Source organism: Heteronotia binoei, chromosome 21 (genome assembly GCF_032191835.1).
Source record: "Heteronotia binoei isolate CCM8104 ecotype False Entrance Well chromosome 21, APGP_CSIRO_Hbin_v1, whole genome shotgun sequence".
Lineage (NCBI taxonomy): Eukaryota > Metazoa > Chordata > Lepidosauria > Squamata > Gekkonidae > Heteronotia > Heteronotia binoei.
In genome coordinates, this window is record NC_083243.1 from 90,808,057 (window position 1) to 90,835,544 (window position 27,488).

The following is a 27,488-nucleotide window of genomic DNA, read 5'->3' on the forward strand; positions in this document are numbered from 1 at the left end:
GCAGGACGGTTCTGGGGTATTTCTAGCAGGGCACGAAGAGACACCGAGGGAGAAAGCGGGGCCGTTGGGTGATTTCCGGGTTGCGTAATCTGTGAGTGGAGCTGATAGAGAAGGACAGGGAAGGGAGGAGATGTCTGTGTCGCAACGCTTCACTGGGGAGGGACGGCAGAGGCGCGCATGCCCGCCGCCCATCAGAGGCTCAGGCTCAAGTCGGTGGCCTCCCCAGTGAAGGGATCCCAGCCCCGCAGATCTCCTCCAACTCCACGGGACAAGAAGTACTGGTGTTTGTTGTCAGACAGAATTGCTGTTCCTCCAGTGGCGCGCCCTCATTCCCCAACCCTGTCCGTCGTAGTTGGATCACAAACCTCATGAGGTTTTATGATTTATTCATTTACATTTCAATTTACGTTATTGTAGTCCGCCTCATCTGGATTCAAGGTTACCCTTTAGATCTATATAAGCCATGCTCGATAGGCTATGAACAGAAACCTCACGGGTTGTGTGCCATTGTCTTGCATACCTTCGGTCCCATTGTTTTCTCTGCAACTGTGTGCGGGTTTGGTTGTGTCTGTCTGTCAACTGAAGATCACGCTCCCTGCATCTAATGAAGTGGCTTCAGTCCGCCAAAGCTTGTGTCACATTAAATCTCTCTCTCTGTCTCGAATATAGCAAGAGACTGCTTTTTGCTTGTGCTGCATCCGGCATAGCACGGCTGTCTTCCTGTATTTGATCGCTGGACGTATCTTCAGCACGTTTTTGCCTAAACGAGTAGGAACCGCTTGGGGTTTAAACGCCCCTTGAACTTCGAATCGTCCAGCCCAGTTCCAAGCAAGTCACACTAAATCAAGGGGACTTGCACCAGCCAAAAACAGGCATCATGTCGTACCCTTTATTCAGACCAGCCAACATAACAACACGATACCTGAGAGACACCCCCCTAAAAAAAAAACACATATCCAGTCGGACGAAGAGTCCTGGAGAACTCGAAAGCTTGCACACTGTCCTGTCCTGTAGCTCCAGAGAGGGTGACCCTATAAGCTGCATGCAGAAAAATGAAGCCGGAGTCTAGTGGCACTAGTGGACTTAGGACAGGGGTGTCGAGCTCATTTGTTATGAGGGCTGGATCTGACACAAATGAGACCTTGTTGGGTTGGGCCGAACCATGCCAGGCCGGGCCATGCATGTACGTATCTCAGATTAGGTAGCAGGGATATAAACGTTATAAAGAACACAGATAAACACAAATATAAATCTTAAAAAGCTTAAAATAAGCTTAAAACGTTAGCGCTTATTGGTTTTAAAGATACTTTCTTTGTATTTCTTTGTATTTGGGCAAAGGAAGCTCTGGCTCGGTCCTTGACCAGCACAATCTTTAATGAGTCAGAAGTCACTTAATTAGATGCCGTTTGGGTTGCTCTTAACAGACAGCATCACACCACTTTTGTTTCTGGCTTGTGATAAGGTCCAGTTTGGCAACCTACCTACCTACATTGGCTACCTAAGTGCGTATAGCACTAGGGCCAGATGCCATTTAAAACTTTCCTGGCTGTGCCCTTGGAGTTGGGAAGCAAATTTCCAAATGCGGCGGGGAACATTTTAAAAAGACTCATGTATGTGCAGGTTTCCTACGGGTCAACTCCAAGCGACTAACGCAGGGGGAGAAACAGGTGAGGTGGGGTGGGGGCGAGGTGCAGGCGAAATCGATTTTGGAGGGTGGAGTACGAGGGAAGTTAACACCGTCACGATGCTTTGCCAGACCCGGGTGGGATCAGGGGTGTCCAAAGAGGCCCTCCGCCAGGAAACTGCGCGCCGATTGGCCGGTTTAGGGCAGGGAGCGGGGGCGCGGCTGCAGGGGGCGTGGCGGGCCAGGCGGCCGCAGTGCCGGCTCAAGGCTTATAAAGCGCGCCGAGGCGGTTGCCGGGATGAGCGAGATCGTGAGTCCCTCTCCCAGAGCTTGATCAGGCATCATGTCCCTTCGCACCAGTGTCGCCCGGCTCCTCAGGAAGCAAGCCGGCTCCTCCGTGCAACTCCCGCGGAGACCGGCGCATTCGGTGGCCCTCATCGGAGCGCCTTTCTCGAGGGGGCAGGTGAGCAAAGTGGCCTCGCGGCTGGCGGGCGGGGGGGCACAAGGCGAGGGAGGGGGTCGGAGAGCCTTCTGCGGGAAGGGGGCCCCTCCGCCCGCCGCCGCTCTTTGGGACTCTTGCGGGGCCTGCCTGCCTCGGGCCGAGCGGGGGGCAGATGAGACGCGGCAAGTTCGGATCCAGAGTGGAAATTTCCAGACCCGGTTTCGCCGCGCCCGCCGGCTGAGAAGAGCAGAGCGCTTCCCGGCCGGCGAGCACGTGGCCGCCTTCCTCCTCTAATCGCTGCTCTTTTGCCTGCCAGAAAAGAAGCGGAGTCGATCGTGGTCCTGCCGCCATCAGGAACGCGGGGCTGGTGGACAAACTCTCGGGCTTGGGTAAGTGGACGATCCCATGAAGTAGTTTCGCGACTTGGGGAAGTCATCGGAGCGCATCCCCTCTTCGCAGAGGCGTTTCCGGGCACATCTCCTCTCCCCTGGATTCATCACGGCCTCTCCCCAGGGCCGTGACCAGGTGTGGGACGGGGAGTCGCTTATCTGGATCACTGGGAAACACAACCTCCTCTAAGGCAAATGTGAGCAAGAAAGACCTCTGGTGCCCTCTGAGAAGCTGTCCCGAGGCACACCCCTCCCTTTTCTTCTCTGGAATTTCCCCCGTAGGCGAAGATGGGGGCCGTGTGAGAACAGGGCCCTGCCAGGCTTCCTGGAGCCTTAGGGGGGGGTGGGGCGGCCTCCTTCCTCCCGGGGAGATTGAAATCGCCCGGGAAGGCCCCAGGAGCAGCCGCTGCCCTCCCAGCCCAGCGAAAAGGCCCCGCCGATCAGCGGCGACCTTTCTCTGGCGCCGGGAGCGCTGGCAGAAGTCGCCCGCCCGCCTCCCCCTCCCTCCATTTAAAGAGGCCGCCGACCAGCTGGTGGGCGGGCTCTTTAGGCAAGGAGGCTGCGGCTGCTTCTGCCAGCCCTGCGGGGTGATTTGAATCGCTGCTCACAGTGAGAATGCAAGCGGCTATGCAAATAAGACTATGTCCTTCTCATGGGGAAAGTGGTCTTTGGCTTTTTTTGTCGCCAGTGCTATGGAACTATATTTGTTATTGTTTTTTTAGATCTCAAAGCAGAGTGCATCATTCTTCCTTTGTGTTACCCTCACAACAGCTGTGATGAAGAGACATTTGACTCTCAAAAAATTATACCTTGAAAATCTTGTGGGTCTTTAAAGTGCTACTAGATGCAAATTAGCAGCTCACAACAGCCCTATGAGGTAGGTTGGACTGGGAATAACTGACTGGCCCATGGCTAGCTAATGGGCTTCAAGGCTGAATGGGACAGACAGGTATCCCAGATCCTCCTCAGACACTAACTACTAGACCGTGCAGGATTTACTCTTATTGCAAGTAGTGTCCATGCTAGAGTTCATTAAAATGTGGCTTCAGATTTTCCTAAATCTTATGTCCAGGAACTCAGTCTTTCTACATTAAGTGGGCATAAATCTCATGTAATAGTGCATAGGCCTGACATCTGAAGTTCAGTTTCTTCATGCAAACATGCATTGGACAACCAGAGTCAATCTGCATGGGGAAGATGGATTATACTGTAAAATGTGTAGCAGCCCCACATGATCCATATGTTTTATGCTCCCCACCCCCGACAATCCTGATTCAGATAATAGTTCCCACATTGAGGCAGATAAAATCTGTTGGGTATTGACCCTTTGTTTGACTTTATATAACCCTGAGATTTCTGCTTTGCACAACAGGCATGTCTGGGACTGATGTGTTTTCACTGCAATACTTCGTCAATTAAACAACAATTTCTCTAATGTAAACTGTGCATTGATTTTGATTACCTAGTAGATGACCTAATAGAGAGCTAGTCTAGTATAGTACAGGGGTGGCCAAACTGTAGCTCAGGAGCCACATATGGCTTTTCACACACATTCTGCAATTCTAAAAGCCCCCACCATCCCATCAGCTGGCTTGGAGAAGGCATTTGTCTCTTTAAATCACTTCTCCAAGCCAGCCAGCAGCTTGGAAAATGCACTTAAAGTCCCTCCCTCCCTCTGATGTTTATTCTATGTAGCTCTTACATTAAGCAAATTTGGCCACTCCTGGTATGGTGGTTAAAGTGTCAGACTAGGATATGGGAGGCCCATATTTGAATCCCCACTCTGCCATGGCCAGTCACATACTCGCAGCCTAAGCTACTTCACAGGATTATTGTGGGGATAAAATGGAGGAAAGGAGAATTATGTAAGATGCTTTGTGTCCCCATTGAACATTACAGATATATGACTTCAGCAGTGTTGTTCTAATTTTAACCTAGAATCAGAGGCGTCACTAGGGTGGGTTGCACCCTGGGGTGTAACTGATTCAAGTCACACCCCCCCCCCCCCATTGGGCATCACCCCTTTTGGAGGGCTGCGTCACCCCCTCCGCACACAACCTCGCCAACTTCACATGGCCCCTCCCTCATCCACCCTCCGTAATCCAAGATACCAGTTTTGCAGCATTTAAGTTTCCCCCACTCACCCACACGCTTTTAGCTGAACCGGCGGCAGCACGGCCCCGGTTTCAGAATCCCGGCCAGCCCACACACAGCAGCAGCGTTCTAGTCCCAGGGCCAGCCCCTTCCTGTTGGGGGGGGGTCATGGGTCAGTGCCTGGGGCCAATGAGAATGCTCTGGGGGAGGGCCGATGGCCCCCTTGGCCCCGCCCTAGTGACGCCGCTGCCTAGAATCATAGAGTTGGAAGGGACCTACAGGATAATCTAGTCCAACCCCTTGCACAGTGCAGGAAAGTCACAAATACTGCCCCCCCCCAAAAAAAACACAGGATCCGCATTGCTGTCAGATGGCCATTCAGCCTCTGTTTAAAAATCTCCAAAGAAGGCCCACCACTTCCTGAGGAAGCCTTTTCCACTGAGAAACTGCTCTGTCAGGAAGTTCTTCCTAATGTTGAGCCGGAAACTCTTGTGATTTAATTTCAACCCGTTGGTTCTGGTCCTACCTTCTGGGGCCACAGAAAACAATTCCACACCATCCTCTATATGACAGCCCTTCAAGTTGGACTAGATGACCCTGGAGGTCCCTTCCAACTCTATGATTCTAAGTATTTGAAGATGGTGATCATATCACCTCTCAGCCACCTCCTAGCCAGGCTAAACATGCACAACTCCTTCAACCTTTCATCATAGGACTTGGTCTCCAGACCCCTCACCATCTTTGTTGCCCTCCTCTGGACCCTTTCCAGCTTGTTTATATCCTCCTTAAAATGTGATGCCCAAAACTGAACACAGTATTCCAGGTGAGGTCTTACCAGAGCAGAGAAAAGCGATACCATCACTTCACATTATACATAATTCATAAGTATACAAAATTCAGCATTTGGCCTTGACTCTACCCCATGGGTCCCCAATGTGTTGCCCATGGGCACCACGGCAACCACCAACACCATTCTTGGTACCTGCCAATTGTTTTTAGAAAGTGGGTGGGGCCAGTTGGGGCTTTTGTCCTGAAAAATTTCTGATTGGCTATTAGAGATTTGAGTGGACATGCAGATCTGTTTTTAAAATATGGCTTGGTAGCAGCTGCCACCACAACACAAGAATCTGCAAGAATCTGCACTGCATAACTAAAAGTAAACTGCAACAACCATTTTATGGCAAACTATGCCTGCTGTGGCAGCCATTTTGTGGCTGTGCCTACCACACTGTGTCAAAATTCTAAAAGTGCCTACAGGCTCAAAAAGTTTGAGGACCCCAGCTCTACTCATTAGTTACGCAGAGGTTAAATTTGTGGCATACCTTGCTGGAACATGTACAAGCCAAACTTTTCATTGTACAGAAAACTCAGTGGCAGTGTGATTCTAAGCAGACCCTTCTAAGCCCATTGACATAAATGAAATTAACACAGAATCAGTGTTTTCCTCTTAACCAACCAATATGTGTACAAATCTCTGCACAGGCAAGTATTAGTGTCAGAATCATACAAGCTGAACCAGAAGAGCTGAGAAACTATTTACCTACTTGTAAGGAACAGTTTCCTTAAATAGTAATTTCTCCAAGCATCTACTACACTCAAGTGGGTTTGTTTCAGAATGAAACGTTATAGTGATCTTGAAAAATCTGTTCTGAGCCAGGAAGAAGTATGGCTTAACAAAATAGGTAAGATGCAAAAGATTTGGAGCACTAGATTGTTTGTTTTTTGAGAGGAGCACCAGCCACCATTTTGAAGTCACTAATGTACCCTTTATACAAGGAAACTCCCATTATTTAAATGAAAATAGTTATGTCATGAACTTAGTTGAGTAAATCTATGGTCAGATAGAGCAGGGTGTTGTTTGGTGCTATGCTGATGGTGGCCTAGTTTATATCTGTTGGAATCAATACCCTCGTTTCTCTCGTTGCATAAATCTTTTACCTTTTACTAAAAATCTGTTGTGATCAGTGCTGTTCTAACCCATCACCCCAGTTTGTTAACTTCCAATAGATTGAGATAGGTGTAACACTATTTATGATTGCCCCTATTCTTGTGCTGCTGCTTAAATCTCTGATATAGGCTGACGTGCCAGCCACATTACTATAATGGTCTGGATCCAATGATCTATGAATGTGAGGATCAGCAGCCCTTTCCAACTTGGGGAAATTTATTCTTAGGATGTGAGGGTCCAAATATATTAATAGCCATGCAGATTGGGAAGTTGCAGTGGGAAGGTGAAGGAAGGCAAAATCATCCTCCCTTTCCTATCAGTAGAGGTCAGTTGGTATGTATAAGGTAATATTACAAGTGTTTGTAAGTAAACACTGTTAATAGCAAGATAGTCTCTATCTTATTGCATCAGTGTTCCATAAATGGCTTGAATGTATCTAAATCGAGAACCCACCGACAGATGGGGGGGTATCTCCTGTTGCAGCTTTGCTGAAGCTAAGCAAGGGTGAACCCCAAACAGTAACCTGGATGGGAGACCATTGGAAGCCTCCTGTAAAAGGGAGAGACTAAATAAATACAAATAAAAACAAGTTTTACATTGCAAACCTGTGCAGAGTTACATCAGCCTAAGCACTGCAAGAATTCTCTAGTGTTTTAAAAATTAGCATATTTTCCTAGACATTGTACGGTGTGATGACTCTAAACATAAGAAATGTAAATTTAATATTCTCTAGCTGGTACTGAAAGAAATAGATAGCTTCAGGTATATCACATGTATGTAGGTTGCAAAGTTGCACAGAATGCGGCTTATTTTGGCACATGATTTTTATTCTGATTAGAGCAGAATCCTCCCCTGGATTCAGGGTCTGTTTTGGAATAGAGTGGCTAGACTAGACAGTAGCAGCATCTTGGACTGGAGTATCAGTTTATAGTGCTGACACAAAAGTGGAGAACTTTTTAAAAAGTGTTATCCATCTATGAAATACATTAAACATTGCCTTATTAATGAGGAAAAGCATTCTTCTGCTGCAATTTTGGATTTTTATTTTTTTTTGCAAAGCAGATGAGTCAGCCTCAACTATTACTGATGAATTCTGTCCTATGAATCACTGACCTCTTTGGAGCTTTGTTAAGATGGTACAAACAATGTGTGGCTACAAGTCCCAGAGTGATAATTGTGCTAGAGGTGTATTGCAGCAAACTACTTCTATTAATACTTGTAATGTGGTCAGGAATTTTTGTCATTACAAGTCAGCTTTAATACTTAGTTACCCACACACAATGTCCAGACAACCAATTTTCACTTAAATCAGACTTACCAAATAAATGAAGTTACTTAAGTTAAATTAATAATTGTTTATGACAATTTAAGAATCATTCTACTGAACTTTGAGAGAGTCACTGAAAATCAAATAAAGCAAGTGCCAGGTTTTTCCTCACGGTGCAATCAATAAGTTGATTCATTTAAAGAATGATAAGGTGGCTAATGAGCAGCAAGCTCTGATTTCTGACAGTAGTGGCATATAAATTCTGCTAGGAACAAAGTGTTTTGCTGGTTTTCTGCTTCTTGAGAACTGCACAGAGGAAAGTGGGAGAAGAGACAAAGGAAACTGGAAAGGAATTCTAGGTTGGCTATAAATGGGATAACAAGATCTGGCTTTATAAATATACCGTACCTTCTGTTTTACCAGAAAGTCTGGTCCAGCCACAATATCAGAAGGGGAGTCCTGATGTCAGAGTGTTCTTAAACAGAAACGCTGTGATGTAATGTTCTGAAAGAACATCCTGCTGTTGCACCAGGCCATGATGCAACATTACTGCTTAAAAGTCTGGTGATTGATTTTAGAGACCTAGCCATTTCTGATGAACTGGCTCTTATTGCAACATTCTTTTGGAGCAAATACAAAACAGCAGAGCCAGAGAATGTATTGGATTTAAGGAGCAAGCTTCCATCAAGTTTAATCTTTAACTCTGGTGAATCTGTGTTCTTTTTCTTCTTGCACTTACATTAAGATTACGCTAGATGCACTGTTGACTGCAATATACAGAGAAACTGTAGTGGTTGGACTGTCAGAAGCCTCAGGTTTGAATCCCTACTCCGCCATGGAAACTCACTGAGTGACCTCATGTCAGTCACTCTCTCTAAACTTAATCAATCCCTTAACAGGGCTGTTGTGATGATAAAATGCAGAAGGGAAGAGCAATGTTGTAAGCTGCTTTGGGTCTCCTATTGGAAAGCAGGATAGAAATATCTACATATTGACACAAACAGGTTGCCACCACACACACTAAATTATGCACTTTCAATCAATTTTTAATGCACTTTCCAACTGGATTTTGGCAGTTCACACAGTAAAATCCAGGTGTAAAGTGTGTGAAAGTGCATTATTTCATGTGTATGATCACAGCCATGCACACACTTACCCATATACGAGACTGAAACAGTTAATTGAAAAAATTGGTTCTGTTTATTGAGAAATCAACCATGAAAGGAATTTACATGTTTAGGACAGGGGAAAGTAGTTGATTTCTGTCCATCCTTCTGTTTTATCTTTGGGGGAGATCCAGGAACATGCACTGTTTGTCCCAGAAACTGTCATTTCTTAAAATGAGTAGGTAGTCATAAGACAACAGCCATGGAATTGCAAAACTTTTTGGATAATAATAGTCAACAAAGGCTTGGGGTTTCCAAAGTGTGGCTCATGACTCTCTGATGAACCATTGAAAATGAAGTTGCAAATCTGATTGCTGGAGCTGGTGGGATGTAGTTCTCTGCCTGGAAATGTAATGGCATAAGCACAGGGTAGGTTGAAGTGGTTCATTGGGATGTGTAAATGGGATATAAAGGTGTAACTGTGAATAACCACATTAACTGAATGGAACACTAAGTACTAGTGTCTCCAATTACTAGACTAGACTTTGTCTTGATATGTAAGTCAACTTTGTTTTTCTGTTCTTAGGTTGCCAAGTATACGATTTTGGAGACCTCAGTTTCACTCAAGTGCCCAATGATGAAGTCTACAACAACATAATTAGATACCCACGTTCTGTAGGGTCAGCTAACCAAGTTCTGGCTGACACTGTGCATGGGGCTTTGGCTGCTGGGCATAGCTGTGTAACCCTTGGAGGCGATCACAGGTGAGCTGGGAATCAGTGTGGGAGTAGGTCACTGGATTAAAATCAGTGTGGGAATCAGTATGGGAGAAGGCCACTAGATTAAAATAGGCTTAAACAAATCTCTTGTGTACAGAGCACTTCAACTAAGCCCTCTCCATATTGACAGGACTCATCATTCATGTTGTCTGTCCAGAAATGACTAATGTGAAAAATTGAGTTAATTATTGTGTCTTATGCTAAAAATAATATTTTTCTAGTAAAAATAGATACCAGTGTAAAACAAAAAGTGATTGTTTTTTTCTAGTACAGATATATGTCAGTGTCATACATGTAATCAAATGTTTTGCTAATAAAACTGATAATTTCCACAATGTATAGTATGGACTACTTATAAGAAGCACTTTGGAGAATAAAGGTTGATACACATACACCCATACAGAGCAAAACATAGTTCTTCCTTGACAATACCATTTCAGTCTGAAGGTAGGACCTGTGGTTCAAAGCATGTCCTCAAGGGGAAACAAAACTGCCTGTTCATATAAAATTAGCATACCAGGTTGGATGTTTAAGCCACATCCTTTTTTCATGCTCTGCTAAAAAAACCACTAAGAGACACCATAAATTCTAAACAACAAAACAGTGTAATGTAGAGGTCAGTGGTGTTCTGACAAAGCTTGCACGTCGAACTTCAAATAGACAAGAGCATGTAGCAAAAAGACATTCACAGAAGACAGAAGAGTAACAATATTCCAGTATTTCGTTTGTGGAACTAAAAGAAGCCCTTCCAAAGACGTCTGTTCTAGATATCAAGACGTTTCATCCGTCTTTCTTCAGTTTGGAGGCTTATTTAGCACTGGAACCCAATCTTTACAATACATTCACAGGGTTGAGGCCAAGGTGTTTTAAAGTTTGCTGATGACAGAAACAGAACTCCATGCCAATCACCAGACTTTTACTTCTATTCTATTTCAACAATCACATCTCATTTACTCTGATGCCTCTGTGCAGTTACTCCAGACTAAGCCTACTGAAATTTGCATAGAATTGCACTGCAAAGGAACCAAAAGACAAACTTTTTATTGGGCTCCAAAAAATAACAAGGTTAATAATTTATTGGCAGCCATCCACAGTAATTATGTTGAACCTTAAACCTGATTAGTCTTTCATACATGCTCTGTTTAAGGCCACCTAAAATGGGTATATGTAAGATTGGAATTAGTTTTAAGGCAAATGTTTTTAAGTTTGGAGGTTCAGAGACAACAAGTATATTAATTGCTGTAAAACATTTTTTCCAAATTCCTTCCTTTATCCTAACAAGTTTCAAATTATTTCTATGGGAATGTTCTAAGGTGTGTACATTTATTTTGGCTGTTGCAACACTTTTTGCATATAAGGCATTTCAGCACCTTTCACTGTATCTTCTAAAACAGGGGTCCTCAAACTTTTTAAATAGGGGGCCAGTTCACTGTCCCTCAGACTGTTGGAGGGCCGGACTGCCGTTACTGTACAAGGCCGCGGGCCGTCAGTTCTCCGTCTTTTGCATCTCTCTCCCTTCCCCACACCACACACCCCGGCCTGGGAACTCACCTCACACTCTGTCTCCGCCACCTCAGCCCAGTGCCGGAAGTGTGCATTGCTAACGCGAGTTTAGGTCGAACGTCACTTCCAGTCTGATTTTGCCATAACCCGGCGGGCCGCATAAACGTCCTCAGCGGGCCGCATCTGGCCCGCGGGCCGTAGTTTGAGGACCCCTGTTCTAAAATAAAAAATTATGACTGGCCAGTGAATTAATTTTGCCTTCTGTTTACTCAAGAGCCAACAGTACATATTTTAACTGACATTAGTTGTGTTGTATTGTTCCAGTGTAACAGTGTTTGCTTGGTCACTGAGACAAAGCTGATATTTTGTCAGTAGTCTGATGCTGCTTTTTAGAGCTAGAAAGATTTATATGACAAATCTGTAACAGAACTGGGTTTAGAAGAGCTGGGTATGAAACAATACGGTTGTAGGAATTCCCAAGGAAGTAACAGAGCTCAGGAGATTGCATTACCATACAGCTCTCTCTTCTATTAAAACTTCCTTCACATATAAACTCAGAATTTAGTATGCTAAGAATACCCCTTATTCATCCTAAATTCCTCAGTAAAAATCAGTGGTGGCTTTAGCATGACATCAAGAGCCAGGCTACTTAATTATCCTTTGATTGGCCGCTCAATAAGTTTGTAGAAGTCCTAACTAAATTTACTTATTAAATTACTTGCCAGCACACTACTTACAAACCTGCACTTGTATTTTTTTCAGTTTAGCGATGGGTTCCATTAGTGGCCATGCAAGGCAATACCCGCACCTGGCTGTGATTTGGGTTGACGCACATGCTGATATTAATACTCCACTCACAACCATGTCTGGAAACCTCCATGGACAACCAGTCTCATTTCTCTTAAGAGAACTTCAAGATAAGGTAAATGAGGATTCTGCTTGCCTGCTTTGAAGTATGACCTAAGTCAGTCCAGGTTCTTTATTCCGTTCAGTGGGTTTTGATTGTTGCATAAGCAGGTAAAGCAAATTTATCACATATGAAGAACAGCCATTTCCTGCAAGATTTACCTATTAGAAGGCTTGAAAGTTTTGGCTTGACAATCTGAGTCTATTCTGGCAGGCAGTTTTCCTTACCAGAAGCAGGATTATGCATGAACATGTTTTCTGTTTAATAAAAAATCCTTAGCTCTGCCCATCCAAGTGGCTTATATAATGGTAGCATCATTCACTTTTTCAAAGTCCCTCCCTTATCTTGCCCTCAAAGCAACACGAAAACTGCTAGACAGTATATGGACACTTTGAATGGCATTAGTTTTTTAGCGCACATGTTTTCTAAGTGACATGCAAAGTATAGTGGCTAACCTTTAGCAACTAAAGCAGCAGTTCTGTAAACATCTACATGGGAGTAAGGCCCAGTGAACATATGTTAACGTACAGTAATACTTTATCACTGCAACATCAGACCTTTTTGAAAACTCAAGCTAAGGGTTTAGGTGAAGCAAACAATGTTAGAAACCACACACTTACTACAATGCCACACGCAATCATGGCTTCCTAATGTGGGAAACCATCCCTGTGGACTGTACTCCAGATTTGATTTCCTGCTTCCCCATTTGAAGCTAGCTGGGCAACTTTAGGCAAGTTGTACCACTCTCAGCCTAAAAAATAAGCATAGCTCACCACTAGTGTCAAAAAAGAGCTACCGCTTCGGCAGCCAGACTCTCTGGGATCTCCTGGCTATTTCACATTTCACATATAATGCCATATGAAAATTTTCGACCATGCTTTCAAACTAACTGAAGACCAGGTTCTACTGTAACTGATTAACAATTCTGTCTGAACTGGATTCACTTCTGCTTCATAGAAAATGACTGATAACATTTGTACAGAACACTCCATGATCAACAGCCTTTACAGAAAGTCCATATATGAGATTATCTTTACAAAATGGACTTTCTGAAGGAGCTATTGACGAGGTGCTCAAGGTAAGCAGCTTACACAGTTATCTGCAACTACCAAGTAGTTTGCATTTTTGAGGGCTCGTTGTTATGGGCCTAAATATTACTCTTGGGGGAACAGGAAGGTAGTTATATGACCATACATTTAATTTTTCTTTATTCATATTACACGTAAGCTGTAAAAGAATTTTTCTGCAGCTCAAGACCCTGTTCTTTTTGTTCACAGGTGCCATTACTTCCTGGATTTTCATGGCTGAAGCCCTGCCTCTCACAATCTGATATTGTCTATATTGGCCTGAGAGACGTGGATCCTGCTGAACAGTAAGTGAAGATAGCTGGGTTTGAAAAACTTGATTATACTTTCTTTCAAAAGTGCTTGGCTTAGGTTATGGCTGCATTTACAGGCTATGGGCTTTTGTAAAGCTATACTGCAAACAAGTATATACATTAATAGCATTAAATGGTTTTCTTTAAAACAGCTATATTTTGAAGAACTATGACATCCAGTATTTTTCAATGCGTGATATTGATCGTTTTGGGATCCAGAAAGTCATGGAAAGAACGTTTGAACATCTTTTGGGCAGGTAATACATTTTAGAGATCAATGGTAACAAAACTTTAAGAAGAATTTTGTTTTCACTTGGTCCTATTAATTACTTGTCATATCCTCCTACATAGTCCTTCATTCCCAAGAATAGGCTATTTATTGCCATGTGCCAGACCTACAGAATAAAGTTTAATTCTCTTCCTGCAGACAGCAAAAGCCAATCCATCTGAGTGTTGACATTGATGCATTTGACCCAGCCTTGGCTCCGGCAACAGGGACTCCTGTCAAGGGTGGCTTAACATACCGTGAAGGCATGTATATTTCAGAGGAAGTACATAATACAGGTAAGAACAAGCCAAGCATATTTTTCTTTTAGTTTCAAGTGGCATGAATTTTATTTAAAAGTATGTTTGCATGGCAGTTACCTTGCAAAAGCTATTCAGAGAAACTCTTGTTTTTTTCTCTTTCCCCAAACAAGGGAATTCAAAAGAAATAAGTGGGACTAGACACAGTGACAGAGGTTTTGTTTTAAAGGCTTTAAGTTCTCAGGTTCTGGAAGGTTAAGTTCTTAGGCAAGACAAGAACTATGGTTCCTAAAAGTTGCCCAAATTCTTACAACTAAAGTTCTATCATAAGCTTTTTAAAATGGAACTACAGCTGTACACTAATCAATCATAGCAAGTGTTCAGCTTTCACACTTTCGCAAATAAGTTTTTGCAATTGGTAATTTATGGAAGCAAGATAAATAACAGCTAAAGACTATCACCTTCCTCCTTCTTGACTGTTTGGTATAAATACAGTTATTGGGGCTAGTAGAATACATAAGATCCATAGCAACTACCTTCCTTTGTCTATTTGCTTCTACCTAGCATTGTATACCAGTTGCAAAAGCTTTGAGGGAAGACTGCTAGTTGTTTGTGATACAATGCAAGACTAGGTTTAATTGTTATCATGTGTGCTCCCTTTCACATGTATTGACACATGTAGACTCTCTAACTTGGGTATGGGACACATGCCCAGAACCAGAATTAGTTTGGAGGAATTAAGCTCAGTGTGAGGAACAGGGAGAACTCTTCCCACTTCCACAGCCTGCCTAGCTTGAGAAACTGACATACTAACCAATTAAGGGGAAACAGAACATGTGACTTAGGGATCTTTACTTAAATAATGGGCAAGCAAGTTCAAAGTGCTTCTAATAGGCTACCAGTAACCATGAAACCACCAGATTTTTTTTCCCAAAGCAAGGTTTAGAATTTATTGAGGGAAATACTGGGGTGCAGGAATTCAAAAGGTACTAAAGTGTTGGAACAGTGCAACTGTCATGCACATGTTGTGCATATGAAGAGTTGCATGGGAGAAAATAAGAGAGCCAAGCCTCCAGCTGAATGGGAATTCTACACTAGGGAATGGCCACAAGGAGAAGTAAGTAGGGAATTTAAAGATGTGGCAAAAAGGGTTTTTAAGAGAAAAGTTTACCTATCCTCAGTCTGAACTGTATGCAGTACATTGTCTGTTTAGAGGATCCAACAGTTCCAGGGATATAAGCATCTTTGCTGGTTCCAGAAGAGCTGAGTGGGCAGCCTCTGAGCTAGCAGAGTGTGACACTGCATGATTTTGGCTAGAAGTACAGCTATAGTTATAGGGGACAAAAGAATATCAAAAAAATAATTGTACAGTCCAGAAATTCAGGGTGAGACCACTATGAGAATCTGTGGGTTTCCTGACTTTGAGTTAGGAAGGGAGGGTTTCCCAGAGAGGTAACAAAAAGTGATTGCATCTAGGCAGAGTGAACATAAGGGCTGACAGGATGAATGTTTCACGTATGCATGTGGCAGGTTGGTATAAGGCATTTGTGCAAGGTCAAAAAGCAATCAAGCCCACCCAGCTTTTTTGTACAAAGGAAGACTTTCCCTTATTGATGAAATTACACTGATAGATCTAGGTGGCTGCCTGGGTTTGCAAGCTCCCATAGCAATAGGTAGGCATACAAATGTAGCATCAGTGAATCAGTTTCCTGCACAGAGTTTTAACCACTTGTTACCATTGCTTGAGGAGAGCCTTGACTTCACCTTCTCTGAAGCATGGCATTGCTGGCTCCTAAAATGGCTGTCAAAACAAATTTAGTTAAGACAGAGTCAGAGCAGACAGCACACATCCAGAAAGGGGGGTCCCTGGTAAGAGAATATAATTTGGAAAAGCTGTCTGTGTTTGTCAGTCATTAGAGGACTAGAAAGTTGGATTTCATGCATTTTGATGGGTGATTTTAAATTTCTTTGTTCCTTCCTCTTGACAATTCCTCAGGCCTACTTTCTGTTGTGGACATCGTAGAAGTAAATCCATTGCTTGGAGTTTCACAGGATGAAGTGAGTGCAACAGTTAATCTTGCAGTAGATGTGGTTGCTACATGCTTCGGTCAGACACGAGAAGGCGCACACATAGTTTTTGAGGAACTCCCATCACCCAGTTCTCCAGATGAATCTGACAGTGAAGAGCAAGTACGGATTTAGGACATGGATGGGTAGACATAATCTTCATAATGGGCATTATACAGCTCTGCTGAACTCCTCAAATGGACAGGCCTCCCACTGACTGTACTGCATTCTGGTTTTGTACAGATTAGTTAATTTTTTGTTGCATAACTAAACTGCTGTATTAAGAGTTAGACAACCACACTGTCAGCTTAGAAATATTTATTACTTTATGTTGCAATTATACAGTCTTATCAACACTTCACTGCACCCTGTCTTTTTTCCTAGCCATGCTTCCTTCCAGTAGTAATGCACTGTTGTCTGATGAACATGTTGCCTTGACCGACAGCACATCTATATAGTCTTTCAGCTGCAATGCATAATCCACCCTTTTCAGCCTGTGCTAAAGAGCTCCTGCTTGGCAGTGTCTGTATATAGTCCTTGAGGTGATGGAAGACATGCTGGCAGAAAGGTGTCTTGAAATTTCAGCTGAAGAACTTGTAGTAGACAATGCCTGCCAGAATGGCTAGTTCCAGAATGATAATGATGGAGAGCAGCAGCTTGTTTGTCATAAGTCTAAACGGAGAAATAAGACATTAATGTGTATATCTTTAAATCCATTCAACATTTTATTAGGATGGAACAAAATTAGAGTCTAGTGGCACCTTTAAGACCAACAAAGTTTTTTAATTCAAGGTATGAGCTCTTGTGTGTACACACATTTTCAAACACAATGAAATAGAAATAACAGCATACATATGGGGTGGGCAGTATGGCAGTTATTTCTATTTCCACTTCATTATGTTGAAAAAGTGTGCACGCGCATGAAAGCTTATACCGTGAATAAAACTTCGTTGGTCTTACAGGTGCCACTGAATTCTAACTTTGTTGTTGCTTCAGGCCAACACAGTTGCTCACTTGGATCTTACTGGAATGGAGGCAGTTTCACTAAGCTGAGATGACAGAATTAAATACCATGTGCTTCAAATAACATATCTATATGTTAACTTTAATTTCTACAAAATAGCTGCTAAAGAATCTGCACAATAGAAATGAAAAGTCAACCAAGGAGAACAAAGAAACAAAGGGAAGAAGATACTGAATTTTACAAAAGCTGTCACAGGACTCTTTGCAAAATACTAGGAACTAGCAACAGTGTGAGAAAGTAATCTGCAAATAACTCAAAGAAAGAGTAAAATAAAAAAGGCTAATGTCAAATTTTCAAAATCTTATAGTCTGTAGCAAAATTGCCAGCACTAGCATTTGCAAGTTAAGATTTTTACAAAAAAAACCCCTCAAAACCTGATAAAGGAAGTGTTTGCTTCAATAACAATATAAATATAGAGGCTCAGTTTAGGTGTTATGTTAAACTATGGTTAGTATGATTTGGACCACTAACTATGGTTGTTTGAACTAAGGTCTGAAATGATGGTTTAAAACTTGGTTTACTAATGACAGCTAGCCCTAAACTCTGGTTTTGTATGGCATGCCAACAAAGGCATCCTGGTTTGTTCACCAGTGATGACCCCGCAGTCTCCAGGCTACAAAACCACAAATATTCACTTGCATTATCTCTGCACCCCACCCCACTTGTGAACCACTGCATTGGCAGTCTCCCTTACAGATGCAACAGGCATGATTTGAATGATTGTGAAACCAGAATTTGGCTTGCAGACAAACAAACCTGTTTCTTTTACCTGTAGCTGTTTTTTATTAACTATCTATGTTGTGGATTTTATGCAGATTGTTTCACTTTATGTTTGCTGCTCTTGAGTTGTTTTTCTTCTTTACACTAGTTTTAGACTGTTTTTGTGATTCAGTTTTATAGTTAGATTATTTTTATTAAATAAAGGGTTTCACATCATGTCTGAACTGAGTCAATGTGTATTAACTCAAATTCATAAAGTTGATCAAGTCCATGAAAGCATGTTAGTCTAATGTGCCACTAGACTCTGATTACCTATTTATTTAGCTACAGACAAACTACTACTACCTCTTTGGAATTTAGTATCTAATGTAATTATTACTAATCTCTGGTTCTGAAAGAAACAAAATTTATTTTACTTATATGATTTTTTCCCCCACTGGGGTAACCCATCCCTTTGGTATTTCCATATATAAAATAGAAGCTGTTCCTTCAGAAAACTGGCTTTTGTTTGCTTAGCATGTACTTTCATTACAAAGAAATTTCACCCATTCATGTTAACACCTTAATTTGTAATCTTTGCTCTCCAACTCCTTTTGTGGGCATCCCACCATAAAAATCAATGCATTCTCTCAATACTGCATCCTTCCCAGGTTTTATAAAAGTTTCAATAACAGCTGTAACATTTCATTGGTAAATTAATACACTAAAATGTTACTTATGAATCAGTGAGTGCCAACTTTAAATTGGTTATGCTGCATGCTTAAAGACACACTTTATTATTTCATATTATTATAAGTTGGATCCAGCAGTGGATTGCTGCTGGTGGGGGCCAGTTTTCATGCTGTTCTTGGCAGGGTCCCCTGCAACCCATGAAACAACATTTCAGGGGGCATTTGGAACTTTAACAGAACCCTACTGCAACATCACAAGCTTTTAATATTAATATATCTGAAAATGTATACCTTCCTTAGTAATGCCCATTTTTAATTGGTGTGAGAAAACAAGAAACCAATTTGAAAGTGTTTTGGTTAAATTAAAGAAAAGAGGAAAAATTGGACAAATGTGCTACAAGAAAAATGCTCACAGATGAAATCAGCATGACTGGTGGATACCTTTGACGTTTCCATGTGTTTTAGCTAGGCTTCCCAACCCCCCCCCCTGCCCTGGTGGGGGACCCTTGAATTTGCAGCCTCCTCCCCCACTCTCCAAAAATCCGGAAGCGGGGGGGGGGGGAGAACATGCATGTAGGCATGTAGTTGTAGAGCTCCTGATCCGTTTGTAAAATGTGTGCCTTTAAGGCTGCGCAGGAAACAGGAAGGGCTTCATTGGAAAGAGTCAGTAATAGTTTTCATGGAGAACGGCCCCTCCCTTTCTTTTGCTTTTGTTTTCACAGCAAGTAGAGTTCTGCAGGAAGAAGATCTAGTAAGTATTTGTGTGTGTGAGAGAGGGAGGGGGCAGGGGATTCCCTGGTTTGGAGCCCCCCCCTTTAGAAAGTGGGGGGAGGGAAATGTCTACTGGGCACTCTATTATTCCCTATGGAGAACGATTCCCATAGGGAGTAATAGGGAATTGATCCGTGGGTATTGGGGGCTCTGGGGGGGCTATTTTTTGAGGTAGAGGCCCCAAACTTTTAGTATAGCATCTAGTGCCTCTCCCCAAAATACCCCCCAAGTTTCAAAATGATTGGACCAGAGGGTCCAATTCTATGAGCCCCAAAAGATGGTGCCCCTATCCTTAATTATTTCCTATGGAAGAAAGGCATTTTAAAAGGTGTGCTGTCCCTTTAAATGTGATGGCCAGAACTCCCTTGAAGTTCAATTATGCTTGTCACATCCTTGTTCCTGGCTCCACCGCCAAAGTCTCCTGGCTCCGCCCCCAAAGTCCCCAGATTTTTCTTTATTTGGATTTGGCAACCCTAGTTTTAGCAAGCAAAATGAAGCTCAGTAAAGAGCTTTGGGGCCTGGATTGAAACTACCATGAAAGGAAGGAGTTTGCAGAAGTCATGGACATCTCCCCTGTTGAGGTTTAGGAGATTTTCTTGAGTAATATGCCACATGGCAAGGGGGCTACAGCATGGTGAGAGATTGTACCAACTATGCACAAGATTTTTTCCTCCATTTACAGAGCATGCCACATTGCAAGAATGTGCATGCATGGGTGGGGGAACTGGCGATTTTACTCAGTACCCCCTTTTCTTATTCTAGATATTCATGCTATGAGGCATGTTGTTCAGGAAGGTGTCTCAAGCCTCAGCAATGATTTTCTCGGGAGCAGAGGGAGCTGCTGCAGAAAGGGAAGAGCCCTTCCAGCAAACTTCTTTGTGGAAGTCTGAGTCCAGTTCTCTGTCTCAACCTAATCACCTCAGATTTATTGTAAGAATAAAATGACAAAGTAACACAGGCAAACCCAACTTCCTTGAGCAATCTACACATTTGTTATAACTCTAGTATATAACCATGCATACGCCACCACCAAAAAAGTTTTTAAATTTGGCAATCACTTAATTAAATTTGAGATATTCCATAATATTATTTAGTCCACATTAGATAAAAGCAGCAGGAAAGGCAGGATACAAATAAATAAAAATGCTAGAATTGGCATATAAACTGAAAATAAAGATTTATCTGAAATATTGGTTATTTGAATATATACATATTAATAGGATTGTAATATGAACAAAGGTATAATGTTTCCTTGTCCAGTAAAACAATTTATTCTATATTCCTTCAATATTGCATCTCATACCACAATAACTAAGTAATTTCCTAGATGCTTTGTTATATAAAGATTCCAATCAAAGACTAAAATAACTAATCTTACTAACCTTCTGGACATGGAACGTAGTATCTTCCGGCTTTTGCTTAAGTTCTCATTTGTATTTACTAGCTAAAAAGAAAGACCTGCATGTTAGATCAAAATGCTTGTCAAGGGAATAGAACTTCTCTGGGTTTTAAGATGCATGTTAGCACTCTAGCAAATAGGACAATAGGCTGAAGCACATGCAACTACAAACAAAGCTGCACTTTACATTAAGATGAAAAAAGGCTTGTCTTAAGCAATATATTGCACATCATGAAGGGAAAAATAGAATTCCCATGGAGGAGTATCAACCAGCATTTTGCCTTAATTTCTATACTGCTTCTGCATTCAGACAATCTAATATGTCTTAAGTGCAATTTAAACATCCTTAAGTCTGTGTGTATCCCATGCTAAAATATGAACATTCTGTGCCCAAACAATTCACATTCTAAAACAAGCTCAGTTCTGCAACCTGAATAAATCGTGCAATTTTGTTCAATTTGCCTAAATTAACTGATTTGGCTAGTGACAAGGACACGAACATCACTGAAGCCTCCATCCCACCCACATTCACTGGAAAGCTATTTAGCCACCTTTTTTGCTTCTATCCTTACACTTCCAAGCATATCTTCACCAACCATAAGAGATTAGAATATTTTTTTCTTTGATGAGTTGTATCCAATTACCGCAAACTATGCTTTTTTTCTCAGACCTGCAGCACAGGCAGAGTCCTGTTCCTCTATCAGCACAGGAACAGAACAGCCTGGCTTGTCAGTGTTTTAAATCTAATAGGCTGGATCCTACTCTCTGGGAGCATAACAAGTTTACAGAGGCAGGTTCTCCTCATTTCCCCCTTATCCCATGATACCTGAAAACCTAATGCTGAGGGCTCGGGAACCCTCTAGGAAAAACTACCACACAGCTTAAGTAAGAAGGAGGAGGAATGGGCTGCTCTCTTGTGCTTGAACAGCAAGCATTAGCAAAGTAAGGAGAAAGAATCCACTTATTCTGTTCTTCAAGAGTCACATAGGACTTCTGTGAAAGGCAGGAACAGGTCCATAGTTAGGCAAGAGTGGGAGGGGTGACACCTCTGGAATCTGCTACGCTTCAAACCCAAACCTAAGGCAAGCTGCAGGAGAGACACAGCCTGGGTCTGGGTCCGCTGAGCAACCATGGCAACCTCACCACCCCACTGAATCTTCTCCCTCTCAGCAAGGCAAGGGGGGGGATGCAGGTGGAGGAGCCTCCTCTCTCAGAATGGCACTGGGGACACTCAGCACCCAGTGGCGTTCAGCCTGGGTCTGAAAGGCTCCCAAAGTGGTTCCTGCTTTCAGTTCAAGAGATCCATCAGTCTATCAAACTCTCCTTCCTTCCTGTGGCTCTTCCTGCGGAAGGGGGAAGGAGGGAGGGTTAGCGAAATCACTTCTGTCCAGCACAGCTGCAGCAATACTGGCTCAGCCTGCCAAGCAGGAAGAGTCAGGGTAAGCAGCTACTTCTCCTCTCCCTCCCCTCTGTGCCTGGAGGGGTGGAAGAGCTTAAGCCAGGAGAACATTGGGGTGGAGTCGCTGCTCATTTAATGTAATTTAAATAGCTATACTCCACACCCCCTTTCCCAAAAAATCCTAGCTACGGGGCAGAAATGCGCTACTAGAGAATAAAATAAAATGTAAACACAGTGCACAGAATCTTAGGATTAAAAATAGCACATAGGATACCATTAAAAACTTATCATAATATACAGCAACAAAGTGAAGTTGCATATTGAATAACAAAGAATTACAATAACGGTTACATACAAATATTACCCTAATGACTCAAAGCATTTTGGCCCAAAGGGCCTTCATCAGTGGTCAAAATTGTACTAATACACTCATAAAATAATAACAATGATATAAAATATCTTTTTTTTGTAAAAACAATTTTATTATTCTAAAACATATTATATCACTATTTCATTTACTTCTCTCAAATAAAAGTCAATATGTTGCATCACATTTCCACCTCCCCTCCTTCCTTTCAAGACTTCCCCAGTGTTACTTACAATATAAAAGCAATAAAGGTAATTTAACATTTTAAAAAAAAAGTTTAAAAAGAAAAAAGGAACTTATACTTTTTTATAGTTATTACCTCATTCGATTAATGATCCAATATATTACTAAATTAAGTCATATTATCTATCTTATTATAATCTTTTAAGAAAGAACAAAATATTTTCTCATACTCTCATTTTAACTATCATTCTTGTCTCAGTAAATTAAAAATAGCTGATAAACAAGTTATCCATTATCAAATATCACTAAATGTCCTTTCACTCTCCAATGTTCTTCCACATAGTTCTGAAACTTTCGCCATTCATTATTAAATTTTTCCATATCAAGTTCCTTTAGTGTTCTTGTTAATTTCTCCATTTCACTCCAGTGCATAGTTTTCATAACACAGTCCCATTTTTCTGGAATTTTATTTTGCTTCCACAACTGCGCATACAATGTCCGTGCAGCTGAAAGCATGTACCAAAGTAATGTTCTGTCTTGCTTCAGAAAATTTTCTATTTGTAATCCCAACAAAAAGATTTCTGGTGCCGCCTTCACTTTGTATCCCAAAATCTTTAACATTTCTTGCTGGATCATTTGCCAATATTGTACAGCCCTTTCACAAGTCCACCACATATGGTAGAAGGACCCTTCATGTTTTTTACATTTCCAACATCAATCAGACATCTGATTATTTGTTTTTGACAGTTTTTTTGGTGTCGTATACCATCTATATAACATTTTGTAACAATTTTCTTTTATGTTATTACATGTCGATATTTTCATAGAGTTCTTCCACAAATATTCCTATTGTTTCATCTGAATTTCCTTGTTTATATTAATTGCCCACTTTATCATTTGAGATTTTACCACTTCTTCCTCTGTAGACCATTTCAGTAACAGTTTATATACTCTTGAGATCAATTTTACATCCTCACCAAACAGCATTTTCTCCATTTGTTTGTTCTTGTCTTATTCCTTCATTCGTAATATCCTGCATCAGCAGACTTTTCATTTGTAACCATTGAAACCAATTAAATTTATAATCCAATTTTTCCACTGATTTTAATTCTGCTTTGCCTCCTTGTATTTTTAACAATTGTTTATATGGTAACCATTTCTCTTCCTCAATATCCGAATATAACTTTATTACTTCCGTTGGCACAATCCACAGCGGTTTCCTCTCATCTCCATATTTTTGGTATTTCAACCAAGTTTTAAGCAAACTACTTCTTACATAAGTAGTTATTGTATGATTGTAGAATGTTGTTAGCCGCCCTGAGCCTGCCGTGGTGGGGGAGGGCGGGATATAAATGAAATAAATAAATAAATAAATAAATAATGATGTGAGAAAAAACCATCCATTTTACTTTTCCCATAGCACAAATATGCAGGCCAACCAAAAACCTTTCCATGTCCTTCTAATGTTAATAATTTTCTGTTTAATAACACTATCCAATCCTTAATCCATACCAAACAAACTGCATCATGATATAGTCTTAAACCCGGTACTTGGAAGCCTCCCCTTTCTTTAGAGTCTGTCAGGATCTTCTTAATTCTTGGTTTCTTGCCAGCCCATATAAATTCCGAAAGTTTCCTCTGCCATTTATGAAATTGTTTATCTTCTTTCACTATTGGTATAGTTTGAAACAAGAACATTATTCTTGGTAATACATTCATTTTTATTGCCGATATTCTACCCAGGATAGACAAATTCAAATTATTCCATTTTTGTAAGTCCACCTCAATTTTCTGCCAAAGCTTTTCATAGTTGTTTTTAAATAAGTCAATATTCTTTGTTATAATTTCTACTTTTAAATACTTTCCTTTAGAGGCCACTTCAGAGTTTGTTAAATTTTGTAATTCCATCTGCTTAGATTTTGACATATTTTTACACAATATTTTTGTTTTCTCTTTATTTACATAAAAGCCTGCCAGATCACCATATTCTTTTATTTTTTGAAGCAGCAACGGTGTAACTTGAGTTGGGTTTTCATTTATAAACATTACATCATCTGCAAATGCTCTGTATTTGTAGGAAAAGCCTTTTAATTTCAAATACTTGCATAAGCAGTATTTCCAGCGTCATTATAAATATCAAAGGGGAAAGAGGGCACCCTTGTCTTATTCCTTTACAAATTGCTATTTTCTCTGTCAAATCTGCATTTATACAAAGTCTTGCTTGTTGGTTAGTATATATTGCCTTTACCATTCTAACAAAGTCTTCACCCAGTCCCAATTTCTCTATGACTGCAAACATAAAGTCCCAATGAACATTGTCAAAAGCTTTCTCTGCATCAGCGAAAAGCAAAGCTACTTCTTTTTCAGGATGTTTTTAATAATATTCTATTATATCTGATATTTTCTCTTAATTGCCTTCTGGGGAGAAACCCTGCTTGTTCCTCTTTAACAAAACTATTCAAATGCTGCTTCAGGTGTTCCGCTAAAATTCTAACATATATTTTGTAGTCATTATTTAGCAATAAAACTGGTCTATAGTTTTTTACATTAGTCACATCTCTGTCTTCTTTTGGTATCAACGAGATTACTGCTTCCTTCCAAGTATTAGGTATCTTCCCATCTATTCTTATAATGTTCATCAATTTCTGAAGTTTTGGAAGTAGAGTTTCTTTAAGAACTTTATAATATCTTGCTGTAAAACCTTCAGGACCCGGAGCCTTCCCCTGGCTTCATTGAGTTAATTATCGCTTCAATTTCTTCCTTACCAATTGGGTCATTTAAGATCTTTTTCTTATTGTCCGTTAGGGGTTTAACATTAATTTCCTGTAAATAGGCATCTATTTTCTCTTTTTCCCCCACGTGACTTTTATACAAATTTGCATAATACTTACAAAACTCTCTTTTGATTCCTTCCTGGTCAACAATTTCTTTGTTGCCCAAACTAATTTTATTAACAATTTTATTTTCCCTTTTTCTTTTCATTTGCCAGGCCAAGTATTTTCCAGCTTTATTTGCACTCTCAAAAGATTTTTGTTGAAGCCTTTTTAAGTTCCATTCTACTTCTTTATTTAACAAGTGTCTTAGTTGGTCCTGTAGAATTCCAATTTCTTTTAAAATCTTCTTTTCCCCCGGTCTCTTTATAAGCTCTCTCTCCTTCTTCTTAATCTCCTTCTGTATGTCTGTCATTTGTTTCTCTTTAGCTTTTCTGTCTTAATTATTCAATGTGATTAAAATACCTCTCATCACCACTTTATAAGCATCCCACACCATTTGATATTGAACGTCCTCATTTTCATTTACTTGGAAAAAGGCTTTAGTCTCTTTTTGCAGAGATTCTACTACCCCATCTTTCTGCAGTAAATCTTCATTTATTAGCCATCTTAAAGTCTTTTTGGTAGGTTTCGCAGACCACATTATTGGATTATGATCTGCTCTTATTTTCGGAAGAATCTCTATTTTTTTTGTTTAAGTCCCAAATTTTTTGTACTCCATAACATATCAATCCTTGAGAAAGAGTTATGTTGAGCTGAGAAGAAGGTATAGTCTGTAGGATTTTTCTCCCTCCAAATGTCTACAAGATTTTCTTGCTTGGCTAATTCAAAAAAAAAGACTTTGGTAGTTTACCTTCATTATTCTTCTTCCCAGATCTGTCCAAAATATTTTTAACTGTACCATTAAAGTCTCCCATTAACATGATTTGCTCATGTCTCTTGATCAAGTTGCTGCATAACGTCCTTTAAAAAAGAATCTTTTGCTCCATTAGGAGCATACAGTCCCAATAGCAAAGTCTTCTTGTGGTTCACCATCACTTGCACTGCAATATATCTACCATCCTCATCCTTAAAAATCAATTTTGGTTCCAATTCCTGTTTTACATAAAAAACCATGCCTTTTTTTTTCTCCTTAGCCAATAAAAAAAATTTCATACCAAATTGCTTATTCCACAAATATTTGGGAACATATTACTCCAATCCACAAATTAATACACAAATATTTAGAAACATATTAAATATTTGGAAACATATTAATCCAATCGTTTAATATGTACTTCTTGTAGAAAAATTATGTTACATTTTTGCTTCCCAATCCAATGAAAAGTTACCTTTTTTTGTGGTGAATTAAGTCCATTTACATTCCAAGATAATAATTTGTAATCCATCATGGTTTTCTATTTTAATCTGAACCTCCAAATTCTTTATTCTCCACCAAAAACTTCTCCATCTCCTGAGTGCTTGTAATGGTAATCCTCTTCCCCTTGTATTCAAAAACCAATCCTTCTGGGAGAATCCATCTGTATCTCATTTGACTCTCTCTCAATTGCTCAGTCAATTTTTTATATAATCTTCTGTCACTTAAGACTTTCCTTGGTAATTCTTTCATAAGTCTAACATCACTGCCTTCCACAATCAGCTTGCCTTCATACTGTTTACTTAGAATCCTTCCCACCAAGTCTCTTGTTACACATCTCACTACCACATCTCTTGGTAGTTTATTTTTCCTTGCATATTCTGAATTGACCCTGTAAATATAGTCATAAAAGTAATTAGTCTCCTCAGGATCATCTCCAACATATTCAGCAATAATCCTTATTATGTATATCCTTAAATCACCATCCTTTTCAGGCACACCTCTCAAACGTATCTGATTTTCCATTGATTTGCAGACTTCTGGTTTGGATTTCATGGAGAATTGACAAGCTTTCCAGTGGGGGAGCTCACCAGACCCTCTATTCTGGACAGAGAAGGTGTTTTAATACCTGCTGTCTACATCATCTAGGCAAGATGATGGCCAAGATATGTTTAAAGTTCTGAGGAGAGGTACTTTGGCTAACGAGAAATCCCGGGGGGGGGGGTCTTTTTGGCTTTGAAGAATCTCCAGAGAAGAACCGCTTCCAACATCTATAGAGGGTATCTGGGGTTGTTAAA

General features: G+C 40.9%; 2 protein-coding genes across 2 annotated transcripts in view; one reads left to right on the forward strand and one right to left on the reverse strand.

Annotated features, from left to right (window-relative positions):
• Window positions 1-1,967: 1,967 nt before the first annotated feature.
• Window positions 1,968-16,741, forward strand: LOC132588760 (arginase-2, mitochondrial-like). The gene is made up of 8 exons (XM_060261174.1): window positions 1,968-2,087; window positions 2,383-2,455; window positions 9,457-9,634; window positions 11,915-12,074; window positions 13,337-13,431; window positions 13,590-13,694; window positions 13,865-14,001; window positions 15,959-16,741. The coding sequence occupies exons 1-8, from the start codon at window positions 1,968-1,970 to the stop codon at window positions 16,162-16,164; spliced, it is 1,074 nt and encodes a 357-aa protein (XP_060117157.1). The 3' UTR covers window positions 16,165-16,741.
• Window positions 16,333-27,488, reverse strand: part of LOC132588761 (vesicle transport through interaction with t-SNAREs homolog 1B-like) — a 29,610-nt gene continuing 18,454 nt past the window's right edge. The window contains exons 5-6 of the mRNA XM_060261175.1: window positions 20,598-20,659; window positions 16,333-16,701 (exon numbers count right to left, since the gene is read on the reverse strand). Coding sequence (XP_060117158.1) covers window positions 16,611-16,701; window positions 20,598-20,659 — 153 coding nt within the window. The 3' untranslated portion in view covers window positions 16,333-16,610. The remainder of the gene's footprint in view (window positions 16,702-20,597; window positions 20,660-27,488) is intronic.

Coding starts and splice junctions, on each gene's coding strand:
- LOC132588760 (XM_060261174.1), top strand. CDS start 1,968: ATGTCCCTTCGCACCAGTGTCGCCCGGCTCCTCAGGAAGCAAGCCGGC. Junction 2,456..9,456: donor GGACAAACTCTCGGGCTTGG/GTAAGTGGACGA, acceptor TTCTGTTCTTAG/GTTGCCAAGTATACGATTTT. Junction 12,075..13,336: donor TAAGAGAACTTCAAGATAAG/GTAAATGAGGAT, acceptor TTTTGTTCACAG/GTGCCATTACTTCCTGGATT.